Source organism: Neomonachus schauinslandi, chromosome 6 (assembly GCF_002201575.2).
Source record: "Neomonachus schauinslandi chromosome 6, ASM220157v2, whole genome shotgun sequence".
Classification (NCBI taxonomy): domain Eukaryota; kingdom Metazoa; phylum Chordata; class Mammalia; order Carnivora; family Phocidae; genus Neomonachus; species Neomonachus schauinslandi.
Window position 1 is genome coordinate 128,261,303 of NC_058408.1, and position 19,163 is coordinate 128,280,465.

The 19,163-nt window shown below is 48.6% G+C and overlaps 1 protein-coding gene across 1 annotated transcript; it reads right to left on the reverse strand.

Moving 5' to 3' along the window:
• Positions 1 to 247: 247 nt before the first annotated feature.
• On the reverse strand, positions 248 to 18,500 carry ACTR1A (actin related protein 1A). Its single transcript, XM_021699486.1, has 11 exons — positions 18,299 to 18,500; positions 8,466 to 8,530; positions 8,064 to 8,139; positions 6,998 to 7,123; positions 6,081 to 6,205; positions 4,610 to 4,826; positions 3,794 to 3,886; positions 3,002 to 3,176; positions 2,836 to 2,897; positions 2,208 to 2,248; positions 248 to 2,042 (listed from the first exon to the last, which is right to left on the reverse strand). The coding sequence occupies exons 1-11, from the start codon at positions 18,344 to 18,346 to the stop codon at positions 1,940 to 1,942; spliced, it is 1,131 nt and encodes a 376-aa protein (XP_021555161.1). The 5' UTR covers positions 18,347 to 18,500; the 3' UTR covers positions 248 to 1,939.
• Positions 18,501 to 19,163: the final 663 nt, after the last annotated feature.

The following is a 19,163-nucleotide window of genomic DNA, read 5'->3' on the forward strand; positions in this document are numbered from 1 at the left end:
GAGGTAGTTTCAGTCATAGGTTTTAGTGTATGTGCAGGGCTGGGACCCTCAGTTCCTGAAGTGGGGCTTTGGCATGGACACCATCTCTGTATCCACTTGACAGGCTGGGACCTGGGTGAAGGGCTGGCTAAGTCTGGCTGGTACAAGAGTGCCCTCTAGAGGACAGACAAGGCCCAATCACCGCCTCAGATTCAGGGCCCGCAGCAATTCTCTTCCCACCCAGCACCAGAGAAAGAGGCCCAGCTGATGCATCTATTGGAACGACTTTATTTAAGTACACTGGGCCCCACCAGGCAACGTGGTTTGTGCAAGGGACAGGCTTGGGCTAGGAGAAGGGAGGTGAGCTGGTTAAGCACACTGCAGTCCGTGGGTCGCCACATCGCTTTCACACACACCTGCTGCTGTGGCCCATACCTGGCAGGGCCTTTGGTCGTTGGACGGCATGGGGGAGAATGCTGCCTGGAATCTGGGATTGGGGCGGGTCTTGGTGTCACAGGTGAGGGTGCCGGTGAAGATCCGCTAGCCCCAGCTTTGCACCATCTGGGCTAAAGAGCCTTTGGACACTGCGAGGCCAGCCCAGTCCAGGGTAGGCACCTGGCCCCTCTGGATCAGGGGAGATGAGCCTGTCAGCTCCTGGCACTCTGATCTGGCCTCCTTCCTCCTTTATCAGATAAGTCCAAAGTTAAGAATGGCACAAATCAGCCCAGTTGGGGCCTTATCACCTCTACAACCTAGCCCCCCTGGGGCAGCTAGAGTGGGAAAAGGCAACCTGGTTAATGGTGGCTCTTTCTCCAGTCCTAAGGGGGCTGGATCCCCTATACCCCTCCTTTGCTGGAGGCCTCTGCCAAAGAGTGATTCTACCTCCTGTTTCCAAAAAATCCAACTGGCAACCAGCCTGTTGATTGCAGGGCAGTGAGCAAATGGAAGAGGAAGAAAGAAAGAGGCTGGTGGTAGTGACTTTGAATGTAGCCTCTGATCCTAAATAGGCCTGAGGCCTGTGGATACTGTTAGTTCACCATTAGCAGGGAGTGGCGGGGCCCTGGACGCTATGCTCAACTGAGGTGCTGTAAACATTAGTGTGAACAGGGTGACTGGTGGGCAGGAGGCTATGGGCTCCCTCTCCAGTCCCATACTGAACAAACACGTCAATAAATAAAACTGTTGGAAGATGGCATTGCCCAAGGATGGATGAAAAGCAAGTAACAGGGCCTGGGGCCAACAGGCTCCTGAAACTCTCCCGAGACCCCCTGGACAGGGGCTGGGGGTTGGAGCATTCACTCTGCCACCAATCAGAAGTATAGCACTACTCCTGCCTCTTCAAATGCCCAGTGTGGTCCTGGTCCCCAGGTGAGGTTGAGGGCCCCCTGCCATCTCCTGACCCCAAAGTCTCAGTATTAGCTCCTGGAGTGCTTTCCCACCCAAACCCAAATTGCAACAAAACCAGACAGAACTCAACTTCAGCCCCAGTCCTCAGTCCATGATCAACTGGCATCGAGAGCAGAAGGACAAGCAAGGGAGGCAGTGGGCCTCAGGGCACCCTGGGGGTGGGACGGGGTGGGGCTAGCCCAGCCTAGGGTGGGCAGCAGCAAGATCTCCCGGGATTTACCCTCTCTGTCTCCCTATGGTAGTAAACATAGTCCCACACAGCCAGACAAAGGCCCAGCTGACGAAGGAGTGGAGCCCTCTGCCAGCACTCTTCCCTGTCAGGGGCCAGTTAGTGGTCAACCCCAGGCCTCAGGCCGTTGCCATCATGGGTAGTTCATCGTCCTTTCTGGGCCCTGGGATCCCTGGGCCACACGGCTCTCGCATATGCGCACACATTCGTACCCACACACACACACTCACACACACAGGCAGTTCCTCGCAAACACTCCGACTCAAGAAAGCGAGTTTTAAAGTGGAGTTAACTTCAGAGAGAGGTGAAGATGATGTCCCAACATTAGAAGGTTTTCCTATGGATAGATCGGGCACCGTCTTCCTCATATTCCTTCTTGGAGACCCACATCTTCTTAAAGGTGTCCAGGGAGGCGAGGATGGAGCCCCTGGAGTGGAGGGAATCCCAAGGAACGTTGTGAGAGGGAGAAAGTAGGTATTCGTGTCCCCGTGGGGCCAAAGCAGACAAGGCTTTGCTTTAAAGGGATGGGGTGGTGAGGGGTAACAATGCCCTTACTTCCTGTTCCACTCTTATTCCCAGGAGAACTACTCACCCAATCCATGTGGAATACAGCCTCTCCTGAGGTGCAGATATCTGAAAGGGTTGGTGGAAAGAGGACTCTGAGACTTTCATCCTCCTTGTCCCTTTCCCGGCCAACGCTCATCTTTACGGCCAATTCCAATGCCCAAGGCAGTGGATGCATTTCACACAGTGTCCCTGCTGGACCCCGTGGCCTCTCTGGGGGGTACCGTGGCCAGCCTGACACTCATCTGGAGGAGATTTCCAGCAGCCCTAAGTATCTATAGCTGTCAGGGAAGCTGGAGCTGTCGGTACAAGATTCAGCTCTTGGGGGCCGACTGGAAGAAGACTCTGTGGCAAGATCACACTCCTTCATTTAGCTCCCCTCAGCAAGCACTAAGATGGTGGGCTGTGTCACAAGGGAGCACCAGGAGTCAATCTGCCAACGTGACGGTTTCTCTGAAAGACCTCACGTGGGGCCCTCAGCCTAGCAGCCTGCCCCATCAGGGTATCAGAACTGCCCCCTTTTGTTGGGAGGGAGAAGGAAAATGGGTTCTCCCCTCTGGCAGACCTCAAGGTCAGTGTGGAAGCTGGAGCTGTCTAGCCTTGGAGGGGAGGCCCGGTTCCACGCAGCCCCAGCCCTGCCCCCACCACGCTCCTACCCTGATCTTCACGTCTTTTGGAGCCAGTTTCTTCACTTCACTCAGTAGCCTGTCACCGAAGCCTGAATGGGCAGGAAAGGAGAATCTCAAGTCAATTCTCTGGGCATCTGGGTCCAGCCAGATATGGACACTTCCTTGGCAATGGGCCCTGAGAGCAAAGACCAACCTTTGAACAGGGTGGAGCCTCCTGAGAGGACAATGTTCGAGAAAAGCGTGCGCCGCAGGTCCATGTCTGACTTCTGGATGGCAAACACCAGCACCTCGTGGATGCCCTCACTCTCCTCTCCGATCAGGTCTGGCCTGAACAGCAGCTCAGGTGCCCGGAATCGGGAAGGACCAATCTGCAGGGTGGAGGGCAAACTCAGAGGCTGGGCCCAGGGCTGAGGTCCCTTTGGGAGTGAGAATGGAAGAGGCCCCTCTGCCCATCTGTTAGTGACCAGGTGGCTAGGAAGGCCAGGCTCAGGGAAGACCTGGTATGTCAAGGGCCTCAAAACATAAAGACAAGGCTCTTGGGAATAATCAGGAAACAAAAAGGGACAAAGAGACCTCTCGGGAAATTACAGAGAGGAAGCTCTTATGTTTATTCCTAGCTCTGGCACTTTCCAGCCAAGAGACCTTTGGCATTAATACATGGGTTTATTCATTCATGGAAATTTCTTCCTATTAATGCAGGTCCAGGAAGAGGCAGCTCAATCACCCTATACTGTGCCCAAATGATTACAAACAGCGCTAACCACCCTCTTCCAAACCCCATCCTGACCTCTGGTGCCTCCTCTCCTCCACACAGGAGAAGCAAAGTCCCTGATGCCTCGCTCTGCAGGAGACAATGCTATTCGAGAGCTCTAGGGCTCCAGGGAGAGGGTGTGAAAGGGCTGATGCATGTGACCCCAGCCTCCCCCTGCGGAGTTCTGTTGGGGCCCAGAGCCTCTGGGGGGACTGAAGGGAGATCCAGACCTACCTCAATGGTGCTGCCGTCAGGCAGGTAGTACTGAGCCTTCTCTGTCTCTAGAGTCTCATCCTTCTGTGGGTTTATGGACAGGTAGCAGGCTCTCTGCAGAACCGAGCAGGAGTTAGGCAGGCGGGAAACCTAGGCCTACCTGGTCAAAGTCCCAGTGCTGCTGCAGACACCTGCTCATCCACAGTGACTGCCCTAAAGGGCCACAGAGCTCCTGCCTTGGAGCACAGCAGGGTGGCCTCTGTCGGCCTCCACTGGGTGGCACTTAGGATTCGAGTTCCTACCTCTTCCATCTTCCTTGTGGGCAGGCGTGGAAACTGGCTCTCTGGAGCTGGGTCTGAGACCACAATCTAATTTTAGTCCAGACTTAGGCTTCTTTTTTCTTTCTACTACTCATGGTTCTGGGTCCCATCTACCCAACTCAAGTTGCCCTAGAGGCATGGGTGGCAGAAGGATCTAGTTTACTTAAAAGAAAACTGTATTCTGACTTCTTCAAGGATGTAAAAGAACATATGTAATTTGTACGTAAGTTATAAAAACACAATGAACACCGGTATAACCTTCACCCAGCTTAAGAAATAGCAGCAGCTCCCTTTCCCCCACAAGATGGCATCACTTGGGGACAGTGACTATCAGTGTGAGGGGGCCCAGCTGGGATCACATGGCAGCCAGGAGGCCTGGCTGGGGATAAAAGAGCCTGACCAGAGGATCGCCCCCCCAGGACTGGAGCTTCTCCTCTCTTCACTCCAGGTCACAGAGGTCCTGGCTGCCCCGTTCCCATTCCCTATCCCATCCCTGGGCGCGTGGGGCAGCACTCACTTCTTTTATGGCCTTGACAATCTCAAATTCGGATGATGAGTGGAAATCATAGCCCTCCTTCCGCAGGTAGAGGCGAAGGAAGCGAGAGACATCTCGGCCAGCGATGTCGATGCGCATGATTGAGTGGGGCATGGCAAAGCCCTCATAAATGGGCACGGCATGCGTGACACCGTCCCCAGAATCCAGCACCACGCCTGTGGTCCTGCCTGTGGCGTAACTGAAGCACAGGGAGCAAACCTGTCACTAACGCCCGCCTCCTCACTCGGGGAAGAAACTCCCTTTTTTTAGAGTTCAAAGTCAGCTAAACTAAAGCCGAGGCCTGCCTTTCTCTAGGAACTTCAGACTACGCAGTACTGAGGAAGCCCGAGCATAAGCAAGCCTGAAAAACTTGGAAGAGAGCTGAGCCTCCCTGAGCCCCTCCCCCACTCCAGAAGAGCAGGCCTTCCAGTCTCTGGGGATGGCCTGCCTTTGACTGCTTCAGGAACCCAGCCTCTGGGGCAGTTTTTACTTTCCGGACAAGAGGAAAAAACTCAAATGCCTACAGGGGCCAGGCAGGAAAGGTAAATGAGTAAAGGAAAATAATATTTTCACTTGCACAAAAAACTCGCTTTTTCCCCACATGGCCTCCTAGATCCTCGGTTGTTGTTGTTTTTCTCTAGCTTTTGGTAAAGACAAGGGTAGAGACACATTTCTGTGATACGATGGGGAAAAACCCATGATGTGTGATGAAGATCGTGCTGGGAGGACAACAGGGAGTAGAACGGGCTGTAGCAGAATGAGGCTTGCAAACTCTGCCGGAAATGGCAGTGGCGACTTCGGCTACAGCTGATTTTTGTCTCATCTATAGGAATGCATGCCCAGCACTGCCAGGTCATCCCAGTTTTTTCAGAAAAGCCAGAAGTTTGGATTTTGATAGAAAATGTCCCAATTTTTTTTTTTTTTTTTTTTTAAGTAGGCTCCACGCCTCATGTGGGGCTTGAACGTACGATCCTGAGATCAAAGGTCGTATGTTCCACCAACTGAGCCAGCCAGGCGCCCCGGAAATCTAGTTAAAATGCTGGCTCACAATTTTTTAATGGGGTCAAACACATTCTGCCTGCAGGTCACCAGTGTACAATCTCAGCCCTAGACCTAACCCTGGGATGAAGGAGGCTGGGAGCATGACAGGGATGATAGGGGTGTGAGAACAGGGACCATGTTGTGGTGTTTCCATCACAACTCTATCACCAGCCTGGCATAATGTCTGCACAAGCAGGCACTGGATACGCATCTGAACGTGTTACAGGGGCCTTTAGGAAGAACTGTAGCAGTGTGTGGCCTTCCCAGCAGGCAGAGTGGAGAGCCCTGGGTGCCCAGCCGCCAAGACAAAGAACAAGAGGAGCGAGAATGGGACATGGTCTCAATACTCCCTTTTCCCACCCACAGGACAGGCACCTCCATTCTGCCCTCAAGGGGCCAGGCAGCTACTCACAGGCTGAGCACAGCTTGCATGGAGATGAAAAGGGCTGGTACATTGAAGGTCTCGAAGAAAACTTCAGCTGCTCGTTCACGGTTTTTCCGTGGGTTTAAAGGCGCCTCCGTCAGGAGCACAGGATGCTGATGAAAGATGCCCAGAGGGTCATCAGGACAAGGCGAGATCTATACCCCTCATCAGCACAGAAGCCCCTGTGTGCTGGGCTAGAGCGCTGAGGGGACCTTTGTGAGCCTCCCTCCAAAAAAAGGCAAGGTGGGCCTGCCATCTACCCCTGCACAAGCCAGTTTGTCAACCTTCCAAATTTATGGCCCCTTTACAAGTCTCATTCTGTCCTTGCCTCTGCCCCCTTCCTCCCACCTTGTCCTCCAAGATTCTTACATAGGCCCCTGTATTTACTCTATATCTCTAATTGTCCAGATTTTGCTAAACTCTAAATTTGGAATTATGTTAAAAATAATCGTTTAAATTTTTTTTTCAAAATTAAATTTAAATATTGAAGGTATTTTTGAAAAACAGAACATATCCCTCCCCTGGAAATTCTGATATGTCTAGTATTCACCTTCCCTTGTTTTTGTGCTTTGAGAGTTACTTCCTTAAAAGTTAGAGTATAAGCTCTGAAGTCTGAAACACATGGGTTTGAGTCCCCAGCTCTCCCACTTTATTCCCTAGGTGATCTTGGAAAGGCTACTTGGTTTCCCTGAACTTCTTTCTGTTCCCTTGTTTATAAAATGGAGATAATACTCCCTGTTTGTCCTAGGACTGGTATGCAGATTAAGGGCAGACCTGGCTGAAGAGCACGTGGCCTGGCACCCCAGTAAGATTCAAATACTCCCAGCAGTGATCATTCTGCTCCTCCTCATCTCTGGGGCGGTGACTCTGCACAGCTCTGCACACCCTGCTCACAGGACCCTCACCTCCTCTGAGAAAGTCTGCAGCTGGTCCTTGGAATAGACATACTGCCAGATGCGCTCCATGTCGTTCCAGTCCTTGACAATGCCATGCTCCATGGGGTAGCGGATGGAGAGCAGCCCTCGGTGTTCCTGGGGGCAGAGAGCAGGACTTACAGCGGCAGCTAGCCTCTCAGCCAGGCAGCTCAGGGGGCCCCGCTCCTCCAGGACTAGGAGTGCCCACCGCACCATCCTCACCCAGGGCTAAAGGTAGGCCCCTGTTTGCCACGTCTCTAAACTGTATGCTGCAAACTGTTCTCACTGCCCGATCAGCTGGCAGAGTGGAGGCTTCTGCATTTCCATGGGCCCTCAGTGCCCTTACAGCAAGTGACGGGAGGCACCCTCCTCATAGCCTGATCCCAGGACACAAATCTCCTGGGCTCCCACGTCTGGGCCTCAATGCTTGCAGCCGAGGTTGGCAACAGTGATTCTGTTGGTCCGCTTCTGGAAGCTGCCCCAGGGCTCCTCCAAGTGGTGCTAATTAATTCATCCCCAGGGTATCCCAGCCAGGATCTCCCCCTGAATCCCTTTTGCCAAAAAAATAATGAAGCTAGCCAATTTGATCATTGGCAAGGTAGTGACAGAATACAGAAGGAAAGCAAGAGCCCTGTTTTCCAGACAGGTCTCTGTTTCTCAAAGTGGGGTTCCAGATATTTCCTCTCTAAAACCAGATGCTGCCCCTGGGAGAAGTGAACCAACTAAACCTAGGATGAGGGGGCCAAAGGGGATATTTTAAGAGGAAACTGCTCCTGGGCGCTTGGGTGGCTCAGTCGGTTAAGCGACTGCCTTCGGCTCAGGTCATGGTCCCAGGGTCATGGCCCGGAGCCTGCTTCTCAACCTCTCCCACTCCCCCTGCTTGTGTTCCCTCTCTTGCTGTGTCTCTGTCAAAAATAAATAAAATCTTAAAAAAAAAAAAAAAAGAGGAAACTGCTCCTTTTAGTCATGGCTGTCCCACTGCTGGGACACTGCCCATGTGGGGAATGATGAAGGTCCTCTGCTGGCTTGAGGCTTCTTCAGTAGGACTGGGAATCACCTCGGCTTTGGGGCCAATGAAGATGTCACCTTCAAGGGCTCCGGCCATGACACGAACGTGTTTGGGTCTGCCCACACTACAAAAGAGAGAGGGAGGACCATCACTTTTCATTTCACGACAGAACAAAGAAGGATGTACAGACGTGCATGCTTAGAGGGAAGAAATAGACTCAGTTCTACTGTGATTATCTCTGAGGAGTGAGGTTATAGTTGATTTTGATTTTCTTCTGCTTTTCTGCATTGCCCGCAATTTCTACAATGAACATGTATTATTTTAAGTTATTTGTATATTTCATATTTCTGACCCAAATCAGAGATCCTTCTCTGTAAAAGGTGGAGGGCTGACCCCATAACAAAGCTGACAAGCCTCCCAAGCTTCTGACTAAGCTACAGAATTACTTACTAGTTTGGAAAGCAGTATTTGGGAATCTGATCACCAGCAAAACCAGCTTTAATCACACCGGATCCCTGAGGAGAGAGGAGAGAGAAAGAGAAGTCAGAAGTACGACAAAAACAAGAGATATATATCATACAGTATGTATAATATGGTTTCACTTTTATTTAAAAGAGACCTTATATCTGTGTACAACATGTCCATTTGTATGAGCGTCTATAGAGGAAATGCATTCTGCCAGGAGGGAAGTGGGACTGGGGATGGTGAGAACATTCACTGTACCCTCAAAGTATTACTTGATTTTTTGGTATTCTTTGACTTTTCTACACTGACCATGCTTTACTTCTAGAATCAAAAATAATACTAATAAAGGGGAGAAAAGTACCTAGAAGCACCAAAGCAGCCAAGTTCAGGAACATAATCAAGGTGGGAAGAACATGATTCTTTCTGTTAAACCACATGGGACACTGTTAACCTACTTTCGCAGCTCAGGCTTGAACTCTCCCTGCCCTCCATGGTCTCTAGGACAGACACCACCATGAACACCACCATACTTGAAGCTGACTGATGGAACATACGTTATCTGGTTCATACTGCAGGGGCAAACCTCTATGCTCTGTTGGGGGTGGGGTTGTGTTTGTTTTATTTTTTTACTATGCTTTTTTTTTTTTACTCACTGGTATTCTGATGGTAAAGAGCAGGGAAGTTCTAAAGCATCACCTGAGAAAAGACCCAACATTACAATCCGGCTGCTCCAATCCTTGGTAAATTGAGTGGGGTGCCAGAAGAGAATCTGACTTCTCTGTCAATATCTCTGGTGCCACCTAGGGCCCAACCAAAGTAAATGGTGTTTCGAGACACAGATGCCAACTCTGTGCAGGACAGATGTCGAGACTTGATACTGTCTGCAGATAGAGCCTGTTCTCTTCCTTCTTCTCTTTTTTTTTTTTTAAGATTTTATTTATTTATCAGAGAGAGAGAGACAGAGGCAGGCAGAGGGAGAAGCAGGCTCCCCGCTGAGCAGGGAGCCCGATGTAGGACTCGATCCCAGGACCCTGGGATCATGACCTGAGCCAAAGGCAGACGCTTAAGCTACTGAGCCACCCAGGCGTCCCTGTTCTCTTCCTTCTTAACTCTTCTACCACCACAGTCGATACGCTCACCCTTCCACCCCAACATGGTTTGCAGCTGCACATATAACAGGGGCAAGCCTTTTCCTGCTGCCTATTGATCACTTCTCTTGGGGCGGAGAGTGGTATTTCCAGAACCCACACAGCAAGCAGTAAACACATCAGGAGATGCTAAATAGCCAAGGTTATCTTTGCACCAAAGGCTTTCCTGCAACATCCCTGGTTTCCTCTCTGTCTCTTATTCCTGCTCTTCTTAGGAGAAGTGTGTGTGTGTTGGGGCGGGGGGGCAGTGGTTAGATAGGCCATCCTGATGCCTGACTCTGGCAAGACAGAAGGAGGCGGAAATAGCTAAAGGATAGGGAATGCCCGTTCTCTAAGATAGCAGGAACCTCTGCCAACAGAAAAGAGAGAAGACAGGAGACAATGTGCAAACTCATCGGCCTGGGCAGAACAGCAAGAAGCCTGGACAAGGTGCAGATGTAAACTGAGCTGAGAGCCTGGGAAGGAGGGAGGAGTATGGCTGCAGCCCCAGGGCTGTGGGACAGAGGCTCAGGGAGTGAGAACAGCACTGCACAGGAGAACTCCGGGAACTTGTTGGCTCAAGCTTCCAGTAATTGCTCACTGCCTTCATCTGGGTGTGGTGATGCCAACAGACTAATTGGACCTGCTGGCAGAGATTGAAAACAAGAAAAGTAAAGATGAGACCTGCATTTCAGATTCTAGATATTTTGAAGAGATGATTTTCCTAGATATTTAATTTTGAGTTTACTAGCAAAATCAGACTAGACTCCCAGTAACAAGGCAAATTAAGATGTTAGGTTCATTTCTTCCTCTCTGTCCTTCCCAGCAAGAGAGTATAAAGACCCAGTTCTTCTTCTTCTTCTTCTTTTTTTTTTTTTAAGATTTTTAATTTATTTATTTGAGAGAGAAAGAGAGAGATCACAAGCAGGGGGGAAGGGCAGAGGGAGAAGCAGACTCCCGGCTGAGCAGGCAGGCCGACCCGGGACTCAACCCCAGGACCCTGGGATCATGACCCAAGCCAAAGGCAGACGCTTAACTGACTGAGCCACCCAGGTGCCCTAAAGACCCAGTTCTAATGTCACTGCCTTCCTCCTGAACGATAATCCCCTATTGGAATTAATTATCCTCTTCCTACTATTTCACAAAATCCCCATTACCTGTACCACTAGGTAGTCTGCATTTCCTTCTGCTATCTATTTGAATTTATGGTTTCCATTTTTGTCCGTTTTCAGCCCAGGTTTCTCAAGCTCAGAGACTTTATGTATCAGCAGTATCTGGCATTTGAAGGTATGCAGATAGATGCTGGCTGCCTAAAATTAAAACCAAGCTCAAATGATTGGTCGATGAAGCCTAAAGTATGGAGCCTGAACAGGCGGCTGGAATGCCAGAAGCCGCAGGCAGGGGTGTGCAGGAAAGGTGAAGGTGGCATCGGGAATGATGCGCACGGTGGAACCAGACCCAGCTGTCTCTGCAGTCCCACGAGCTCACCTGCCAGGCCAGCAACTGGGTGAAGAGTGAGCAGGATGGGGGAGGCAGCTGAGCTGCTTCTATTCTGCTAAAACCACCCCATATAAAGGGGCCCTGTCCATTTCTTTAATAGTATTTGTACCTAGGAACTATGTACCTGGCAAATGAGCTTCCACTCTCTTTGTTATTCACCCTGGCAATGCCAAATAAATAAGTGCCTTGTAGAGAGGCTTCTTGAAAAAGTAGTTTCATAATAAATATTTGAGATCTGAGGACTCAAGTCTGCTGCCAGCCACCAATGACCATTCTCTTTCTGAAGCAGGCAAAAAGTGAATCCCTCAGCAAGGCTCTCCCAGTACCTGCTGACTATGGGCCCGTGGCCTGGGCAACCTTTAGTCTAAGTACCCCTGCTTATCCTTGACACGGTGGGAAGGAGGCTAGCTGTCTCCCATTTGACAAGTGGGAAAAGATGCTGAGAGGTTGAGCCTCAGATTCCAGGACACTGGTGGCCCATTTTGGCACCAAGACATATTTTGTTTGGCCCACAAAATACTTTTTAAAAAACTTTATGGAGGGGCACCTGGGTGGCTCAGCCATTAAGCGTCTGCCTTCAGCTCCGGTCATGATCCCAGGGTCCTGGGATTGAGCCCCGCAGAGGGCTCCCTGCTCGGCGGGAAGTCTGCTTCTCCCTCTCCCCCTGCTCATGTTCCCTCTCTCACTGTGTCTCTGTCAAATAAATAAATAAAATCTTAAAAAAAAAACTTTATGGAAATAAAATTCACTACCATATAATTTATCCACTTAAGGTATATAACTCAATGGTTCCTAGTATAGTCACAGAGTTGTATAATCCTCACCACAATGAAATGTTAGAACTTCCTCATCGTCCCCAAAACTGTACCCATCAGCACTCTCTATCCTACCTGCCCTCTCCCGCCAAGTAGTCCTAGGCAACCACGAATCTATCATCCATCTCTGCAGACGACAAACTACTTTTACATTAACTTCCAACAGTTAAAAATTAGACTGCATATACAATTTATCAATTTTCTGGTTTCTCTTGAAACAACAGAAAATCTGGCAACACTGGGCATGCATTCCTGCATGGGGGCAACTGGCTGGAAATGAAAAGCAGGTGGTCCTTTGGTCAGGCATACTCAATGCACCTTCCAGAGTCCTCAAGCCTTCTTTAAGGCTACCCTCTTCCTCCCCCTTTTTATGTTCCTGCTTGGCCTCTGCAAGCACTGAGTTTGAGACTCCTATTCAAGGCATTCCCAGCGACTAATTCATGATGTTTCTCCTTCCACATGGTACCTGGTTTCTTTCTTACCCTCAGAGCACCCAGCTTGGTGTGAAGCACATCCTTGGCTCTCAAAATACACATAATTGAACAGTGAGCTATCTCTGTAAATCACCTCCTTTCATTCTTTCCAGTAAGCTAGGGATGGATTCTTGCTGAAGTTGGACAACCAACAGGTTGAATATCATATCACAAGTGACAGGGTTAAATAATATACTGACTTCATTTCCTCCGCTAATTCTAATGTCTCTTAAACTTAAGTGAATCAGGGGTGCCTGGGCGGCTCAGTCAGTTGAGCATCCAACTCTTGATTTTGACCAGGTCCTGATTTCAGGGCTGTGAGATTGAGCCCCACTTCGGGCTCCGAGCTTAGCATGGAGTCTGCTTGAGATTCTCTCTCTCCCTCTGCCCCTCCCCCGCTAACACTCACACGTGCTCTCTCTCTCAAAATTAATAAAAAATAAAATCTTTAAAAAAAAACCTTAAGTGAATCAGCAGATCTCAAGAGCTGATGACAAATTGTAAAAAAAATAATAATAAGGGGCGCCTGGGTGGCTCAGTCGGTTAAGCGACTGCCTTCGGCTCAGGTCATGATCTCAGGGTCCTGGGATCAAGCCCCACATCGGGCCCTGCTCAGCGGGAGGCCTGCTTCTCCCTCTCCCACTCCCCCTGCTTGTGTTCCCTCTCTTGCTGTCTCTCTCTCTGTCAAATAAATAAATAAAATCTTTAAAATAATAATAATAAAATTGAGACCATTTGTGAAATTTGAACATTGAATATTTGATGATATTAAGGAATTATTAATTTTTTTAGGTTTGATAATAGTATATTGATTATGGTTTTTTTGAAGATTTTTATTTGAGAGAGAGAGCATGTGTGCCAGAGAGAGAGCACTAGCTGGGGGAAGGAGTAGAGAGAGAGGGAGAAGCAGACACCCCGAGCAGGGAGCCAGACATGGGGCTCCATCCCAGGACCCCGGGTTCATGACCTGAGCTGAAGGCAGACACTTAACCAACTGAGCTACCCAGGTGCCCTGATTATATTTTTAAAAGAGCATGGGAAAGGGTAACTGGCTGGCTCAGAGCATGCAACTCTTGATCTCAGGATTGTGAGTTCAAACCCCACATTGGGCATAGTGCTTACTTAAAAAAATAGAGGGGCGCCTGGGTGGGCCAGTTGGCTAAGTATCCCACTCTTGATTTAGGCTCAGGTCAGGATCTCAGGGTCGTGAGATTGAGCCCCATGTTGGGCTCCGCACTCAGGGTGGAGTCTGCTTGAGATTCTCTCTCTCCCTCTCCCTCTGCCCTTCCCCCTGCTCGTGTGCTCTCTCTCAAATAACTCTTTAAAAAAAAATAAATTTTTAAAAAGTTAAAAAAAAAACCCACGGTATAAGAGAGGGAAGTAGGTGGGAATGCAGTTCAAAAAGATTAACGAGGAGCTGGTAACTGTTACAGCTAGGTGATGAATATGTGGATGTTTGTTACACTACACCTCTCCTTTTGTTTATGTTTGACATTTTCTATAATAAAAAGAAAAAGTTGGGGTGCCTGGGTGGGGCAGTCGGTTAAGCGTCTGACTCTTGGTTTTGGCTCAGGTTATGATCTCAGGGTCATGAGATCAAGCCCCGTGTTGGGCTTTGGGCTCAGCACAGTTAGTCTGCTTGCGTTTCCCTCTTCCTCTCCTTCTGCCCCTCCACCTGTTTGTGCTCACTCTCTCTCAAATAAATAAATCTTAAAAAAGAAGAAGAAGAAGAGCTGGCAAATAAGATGACAGCACGTAAGTAAAAATTCAAAACAGAAATACTACACACACACACACACACACACACACTATAAAAGATCTATGTCTGCAAAATCATGGATGGAAAAGAGCACATCAACTTATGATGATAGTTTGCTTCTGAGGTTACGTCTGGGACAGAAAGGACAGGATTGTGGAGGGGTACACAAAGAGGCTTCAATTATATCTGTAATGTTTATTTCCTAAAAAAAAATCCTGAAGCAGGGGTGCCTGGGTGGCTCAGTTGGTTAAGCGTCTGCCTTTGGCTCAGGTCATGATCCCAGGGTCCTGGGATCGAGCCCCACATCAGGCTACCTGCTCGACTGGGAGCCTGCTTCTCCCTATCCCTCTTTCTGCAGCTCCCCCCCGCTTGTGCTCTGTCAAATAAAATAAATTAAATTTAAAAAAAAATCCTGAAGAAAATATGGCAAATGTCAACATTTAGTAAATGTGGGTGGTAGACACGTGCTATGTGAGTGCTTGTTATATACTTCTCTGAAATTTCCTGTATGTTTAAATATCTCGTTTTTTAAAAAATGTGGGCTAAAGCAGTATAAGATCCCCCCAAACAGTGAAACTTACCTAGTTTACTGATGAACTTGAAAAGATCTGATACTATTCCTGCATTTAGGCCCAAATAGTCACGAAGACAGTTTTAAGACTGACCAGAACATTGATCCATTTCAGGACAAAACTTAACCTTTGAGATCTCAGCAAAGATTTGAGCTTCAGAATAAACACAGTATTCTAATCAAAGTGTTATAGTCCTCAAAATGTGGCCTGGGAGCTGCCCTCCTCTTGTATTACTATCTATGACATACCTTTAGGAGGAATGACTTGTGTTCAGTTTTTAAAAATACCTATCACTTTATTATTGTCACTAGAGTGTGTGCACGTGCACCTCCCCTTCCACTTTCCTCATTAAATTCTCATGAATTGGTTTGGTGCCAGAATAGGAAGAAAGGAGTAGTCAACAATTATTTTAAGACTGGGAAAGGCTGTGAACTGATAATGAGGCTCTTCCCTCTTTTCCCTGCTTTCTTTGTTCTTCTTTTCATTTCTTTCTTCCTTCCTTTCTTGATTTTATTTATTTATTTGACAGAGAGAGACACAGCGAGAGAGGGAACACAAGCAGGGGGAGTGGGAGAGGGAGAAGCAGGCTTCCGGCTGAGCAGGGAGCCTGATGTGGGGCTCGATCTCAGGACCCTGGGATCATGACCTGAGCCGAAGGCAGACGCTTAACGACTGAGCCACCCAGGCGCCCCTCTTTTTTTTTTTTAAGATTATTTATTTATTTGAGAGAGAGAGAGCATGTGCATGTGAGCAGGGGAGGGGCAGACAGAGAGGGAGACAACCCTCAAGCAGACTCCCCCCCTGAGCAAGGAGCCCAACTGGGGGCTCGATCTCATGACCCTGCGATCACGCCCTGAGCCAAAATCGAGTCATGTGCTTACCTGACTGAGCCACCTGGGCGCCCCTCTCCTTTCTTTTAATTACACTCTCCTTCACCCAGAAATAAAGTTGTAGCAATGTGTTAAGCTATGGAGCAGTTAAATCTGCTAGATACACATTATTCTCATAAAGTGGGCTCAAGTATTTCAAATGATTTTTCCTATCCATCTTTCACTTTGAAACAAAACAAAATCTCTAAATGTCAAACAGCCAGAACTACCTGAGGTCCCAGATCTAAATATGTGGCAGATGCTCAGTAAATCCTAATGAGAGAATTTCTCCTATTTCACCTTTTGGCAGAATTACTGGCATAATGAAAGAAACTTTTTCCCATGGGCGCCTGGGTGGCTCAGTCAGTTAAGTGTCTGCCTTCAGCTCAGGTCATGATCTCAGGGTCCTGGGATGGAGCCCCGCATTGGGCTCCCTGTTCAGCAGGGAGTCTGCTTCTCCCTCTCCCTCAGCCCCTCCCCCTTGCTCCTGCTCTCTCTCGCTCTCTCTCTCGCTCACACTTTCTCTCTCAAATACATAAATAAAATAAAATAAAAACGTTTTCCCAGAGAAAATAAACGAATCAATTCTTTAAATCTTAAAACTGAAAATGCACCTCTGCTTTGATGCATTTCAAATACACTATGGAGAAAGAGAAAGGAGAAACTAAAAAGCATTAGCTTAAGTGATATTAAAGAAAATGGCTGGAGATGGAACTCCTGACCCCAAATTCCAGAATCAAAGGATCTAATGGATGGACAGATTGCTGCTTCTGCATTGCTGATGAAAACAGGAGATTGTTAATTTCTATTTTTTTCTCTTTAAAATTAAGAAAAACGCAGATGAAGTACATACAAACTGGCTGAAGACAGAAACAGTGTTCTCTGAAAATCGAATCAAGAACAAGATCTATTCAGCCCTCTGCAGTAACTAACTAGGGGTCTCTCCCCACTTCAGTCCTTTCCTTATTTAAGGACATCTTTGTTACTGTGATATTTGGTCACTCATCCACCCGCCCATCGGTACAATGAAAAAAACAATTACTGAGCACACAGTGGTGCCAGGCTGTAAGGTGCTATGTGTGTGGAGGAAGGTGGGAAGGGGAGAGTAATAAAAAAATGAAAGAATGCTATCTTTCCCCCCAAACATTTAACGGTCCAGTGAGGGAGACCAAAAAAAAAAAAAAAAAAAAATCCTCCCCAAAATGAGGTTTCTCATTGAGCTCCCCCTCCTGCTTTTCAAGGCAGAAGCTATACCTCTGAAGAGAAGGAAAGCTAACAACAAACAAGCACCTTTCCTCGGAAAAAATGAGAAACTTGGAACCCAACCTCAATTTGAGTCTTGGCTCCTCAACTTCTAAGACAGGAGGCTTGCATACTAACTGCTATTTAACCTCTCTAAGGTTCACTTTCCCGCATAAACAGGGGACAGTAATTCCTATCCAGCTACCAGAGCTGACGCTTAAACGAGATGATGCAAACGAAGGCACCTTGTAACTTGTAACATGCCTAAGGTCCCAAGGGCTGGATCAACAATGAATCCGACAGCTTAGAACGGATAGAACTGACAGTTTTCCCTCAACAGAGGGACCCAGAGGGTACAACCAATCCCCGCCGGATGAGCCCTTTCAGTGGAAGACAGAAATGCAGCTGTTTTACAACAGTCACCCTCCGCCCCAAATAAGAGCAGTTAGATTCTTTTCGTTTGTCACTATTGATGCATTTGCGTGGACTACTACTAGCAAGAGGAACAGCGGATAAAGAACTGGTTTTAGGTCACCTCTACCGTGTGACCTTGGGCTCACTTTACCTCTTCGTGTTTTGTTTTGTTTTTTTAATTTGTAAAACGGGGATCAAACTTCCTGCCTTAACTATCCACCCAATTTTTGTGAGGACTCAATTCGAATGTACGTGAAACCCCCCCTGCAGCCATTGAGCGCCTGGCAAATATGTTTAGTAATTTTTTTCCCCAGCTGCTAGGCGTTCTGAAGAGGATGGTACCTCCCTGCTTGCTTGGTCACTCTCTTTTTATTAACGTTGTAATCTATAATCACAGAAATAACTGAAATCCTACGGCCATTTCGGCACCAGATTCCCGAGCCCCACCCATATACACCTCCAAGCCGCCTGCCGGGCTGCGGACCGAAGGAAACTTAGCCCTTCTCCACGCGAGGGCGGGCCCTAGCACGTCAGGCCGCTCCACTGTTGAGTTCCCGAAGCCAATCCCCACAGCTCTTGCGCACACGCCCGCCCCTTAGAGAGAGGAAACACTATGGCGGCCCGGAAGAACGGCAGGGGCGCAAGCCAATCACTGCGGAGAGCTGCCTTCATCCGGCAAGGCCCAGAGGCGGGGTCATCGGTCAAGATGGACAGCCAGAAGAGCCAATAGAGTTATTGGAAACTGGGGAGGGGCGGACGCCGGGCGCTCACAGAGCGGTTAAGGCCCCTCAAGCCAAGGGCCCAAGGACCCGGCTCGGACTACAGCCCTTCCCTTTATTCATCCCAAAGTTCTCCATCCCATGGTTGCTGGCCAGCCGCCCTGCCTGCGGACTACGGGTGAGGGGAGGACAGAGGCGGCGGTTGCTGAACCCGCCTGACAGGCTGGGCCAGTGACAAAGAGCCGGTGGCCCAGGCCGAAACCCGGGAAGCGATCCCTTTGGGGAAAAGAAAATAAATCCGTTTAGAGATAGGAAAGACGCAACTCACGTTGTCGATCACGACAGGCTGGTTGGCGATCACATCGTAGGACTCCATGGCAGAAGAATCTCTCCTTCCGAGGAAGGAACTGCCAGCCGGGTCCGCTGCTAACGCCACTGACACGCATGCGCAGTCTAGCCGCCGGCACAGGGCAGCCAGGGAGCGGCCCGACCTCGCCTCCAAAGAACTACAACCCCCAGCATGCCTTGCCCCTGAGTATAACGCGCCAGGCAGCTCCGGAGCCCCGCCTAATTTAAGAATAGGGCGTCACATTTCCACGCATAGTACCCTGGGCTTTGTAGTCTCCATAGATGAATAGACGGGGACGCTGATTGATAGCTGTATTGCATGCCTGGATCTGTAGTTCCTTTGAAGGGATTCGCAGTGCATGCTGAAGTATGTAGTCTTCCTGAGTACTTGTCTGTAGTTGGGTTTGGATTTGCCAGTATTTCGTCGATGTTTAGATTTTCCAGATCAGTCGTGCCACTACTTCCCCTGGATAGTATAAGGTTGCTATGCTTTTATTTGGGTCAGTAAGACATTAATAAACATTTATCAGCATCAAACTCTAATAAAGGAAAATTTAATACTACCCCCCACCACACACACATGGGGAAAGAGGACATACTCCCAGAACAAAAGAAAACAATTTCAGTTTTATTGCTTTTTGAGAAAAACCAGCACATTTTGGTTCTTTTCGCATTTTTTCCTGGGTGGGTGTAAACTTTGCAAAGGCTAACATTGGTCTGAAGACTGACATTTGGAACTACGGGTACAGGTGATCTTTTGGTCATTAAAAAAACATCGTTCATTTAATAGCTTCAGGAACTGCTTTAGTATCTCTAATTTTCATGGAGAGTTAGAATTGACACCG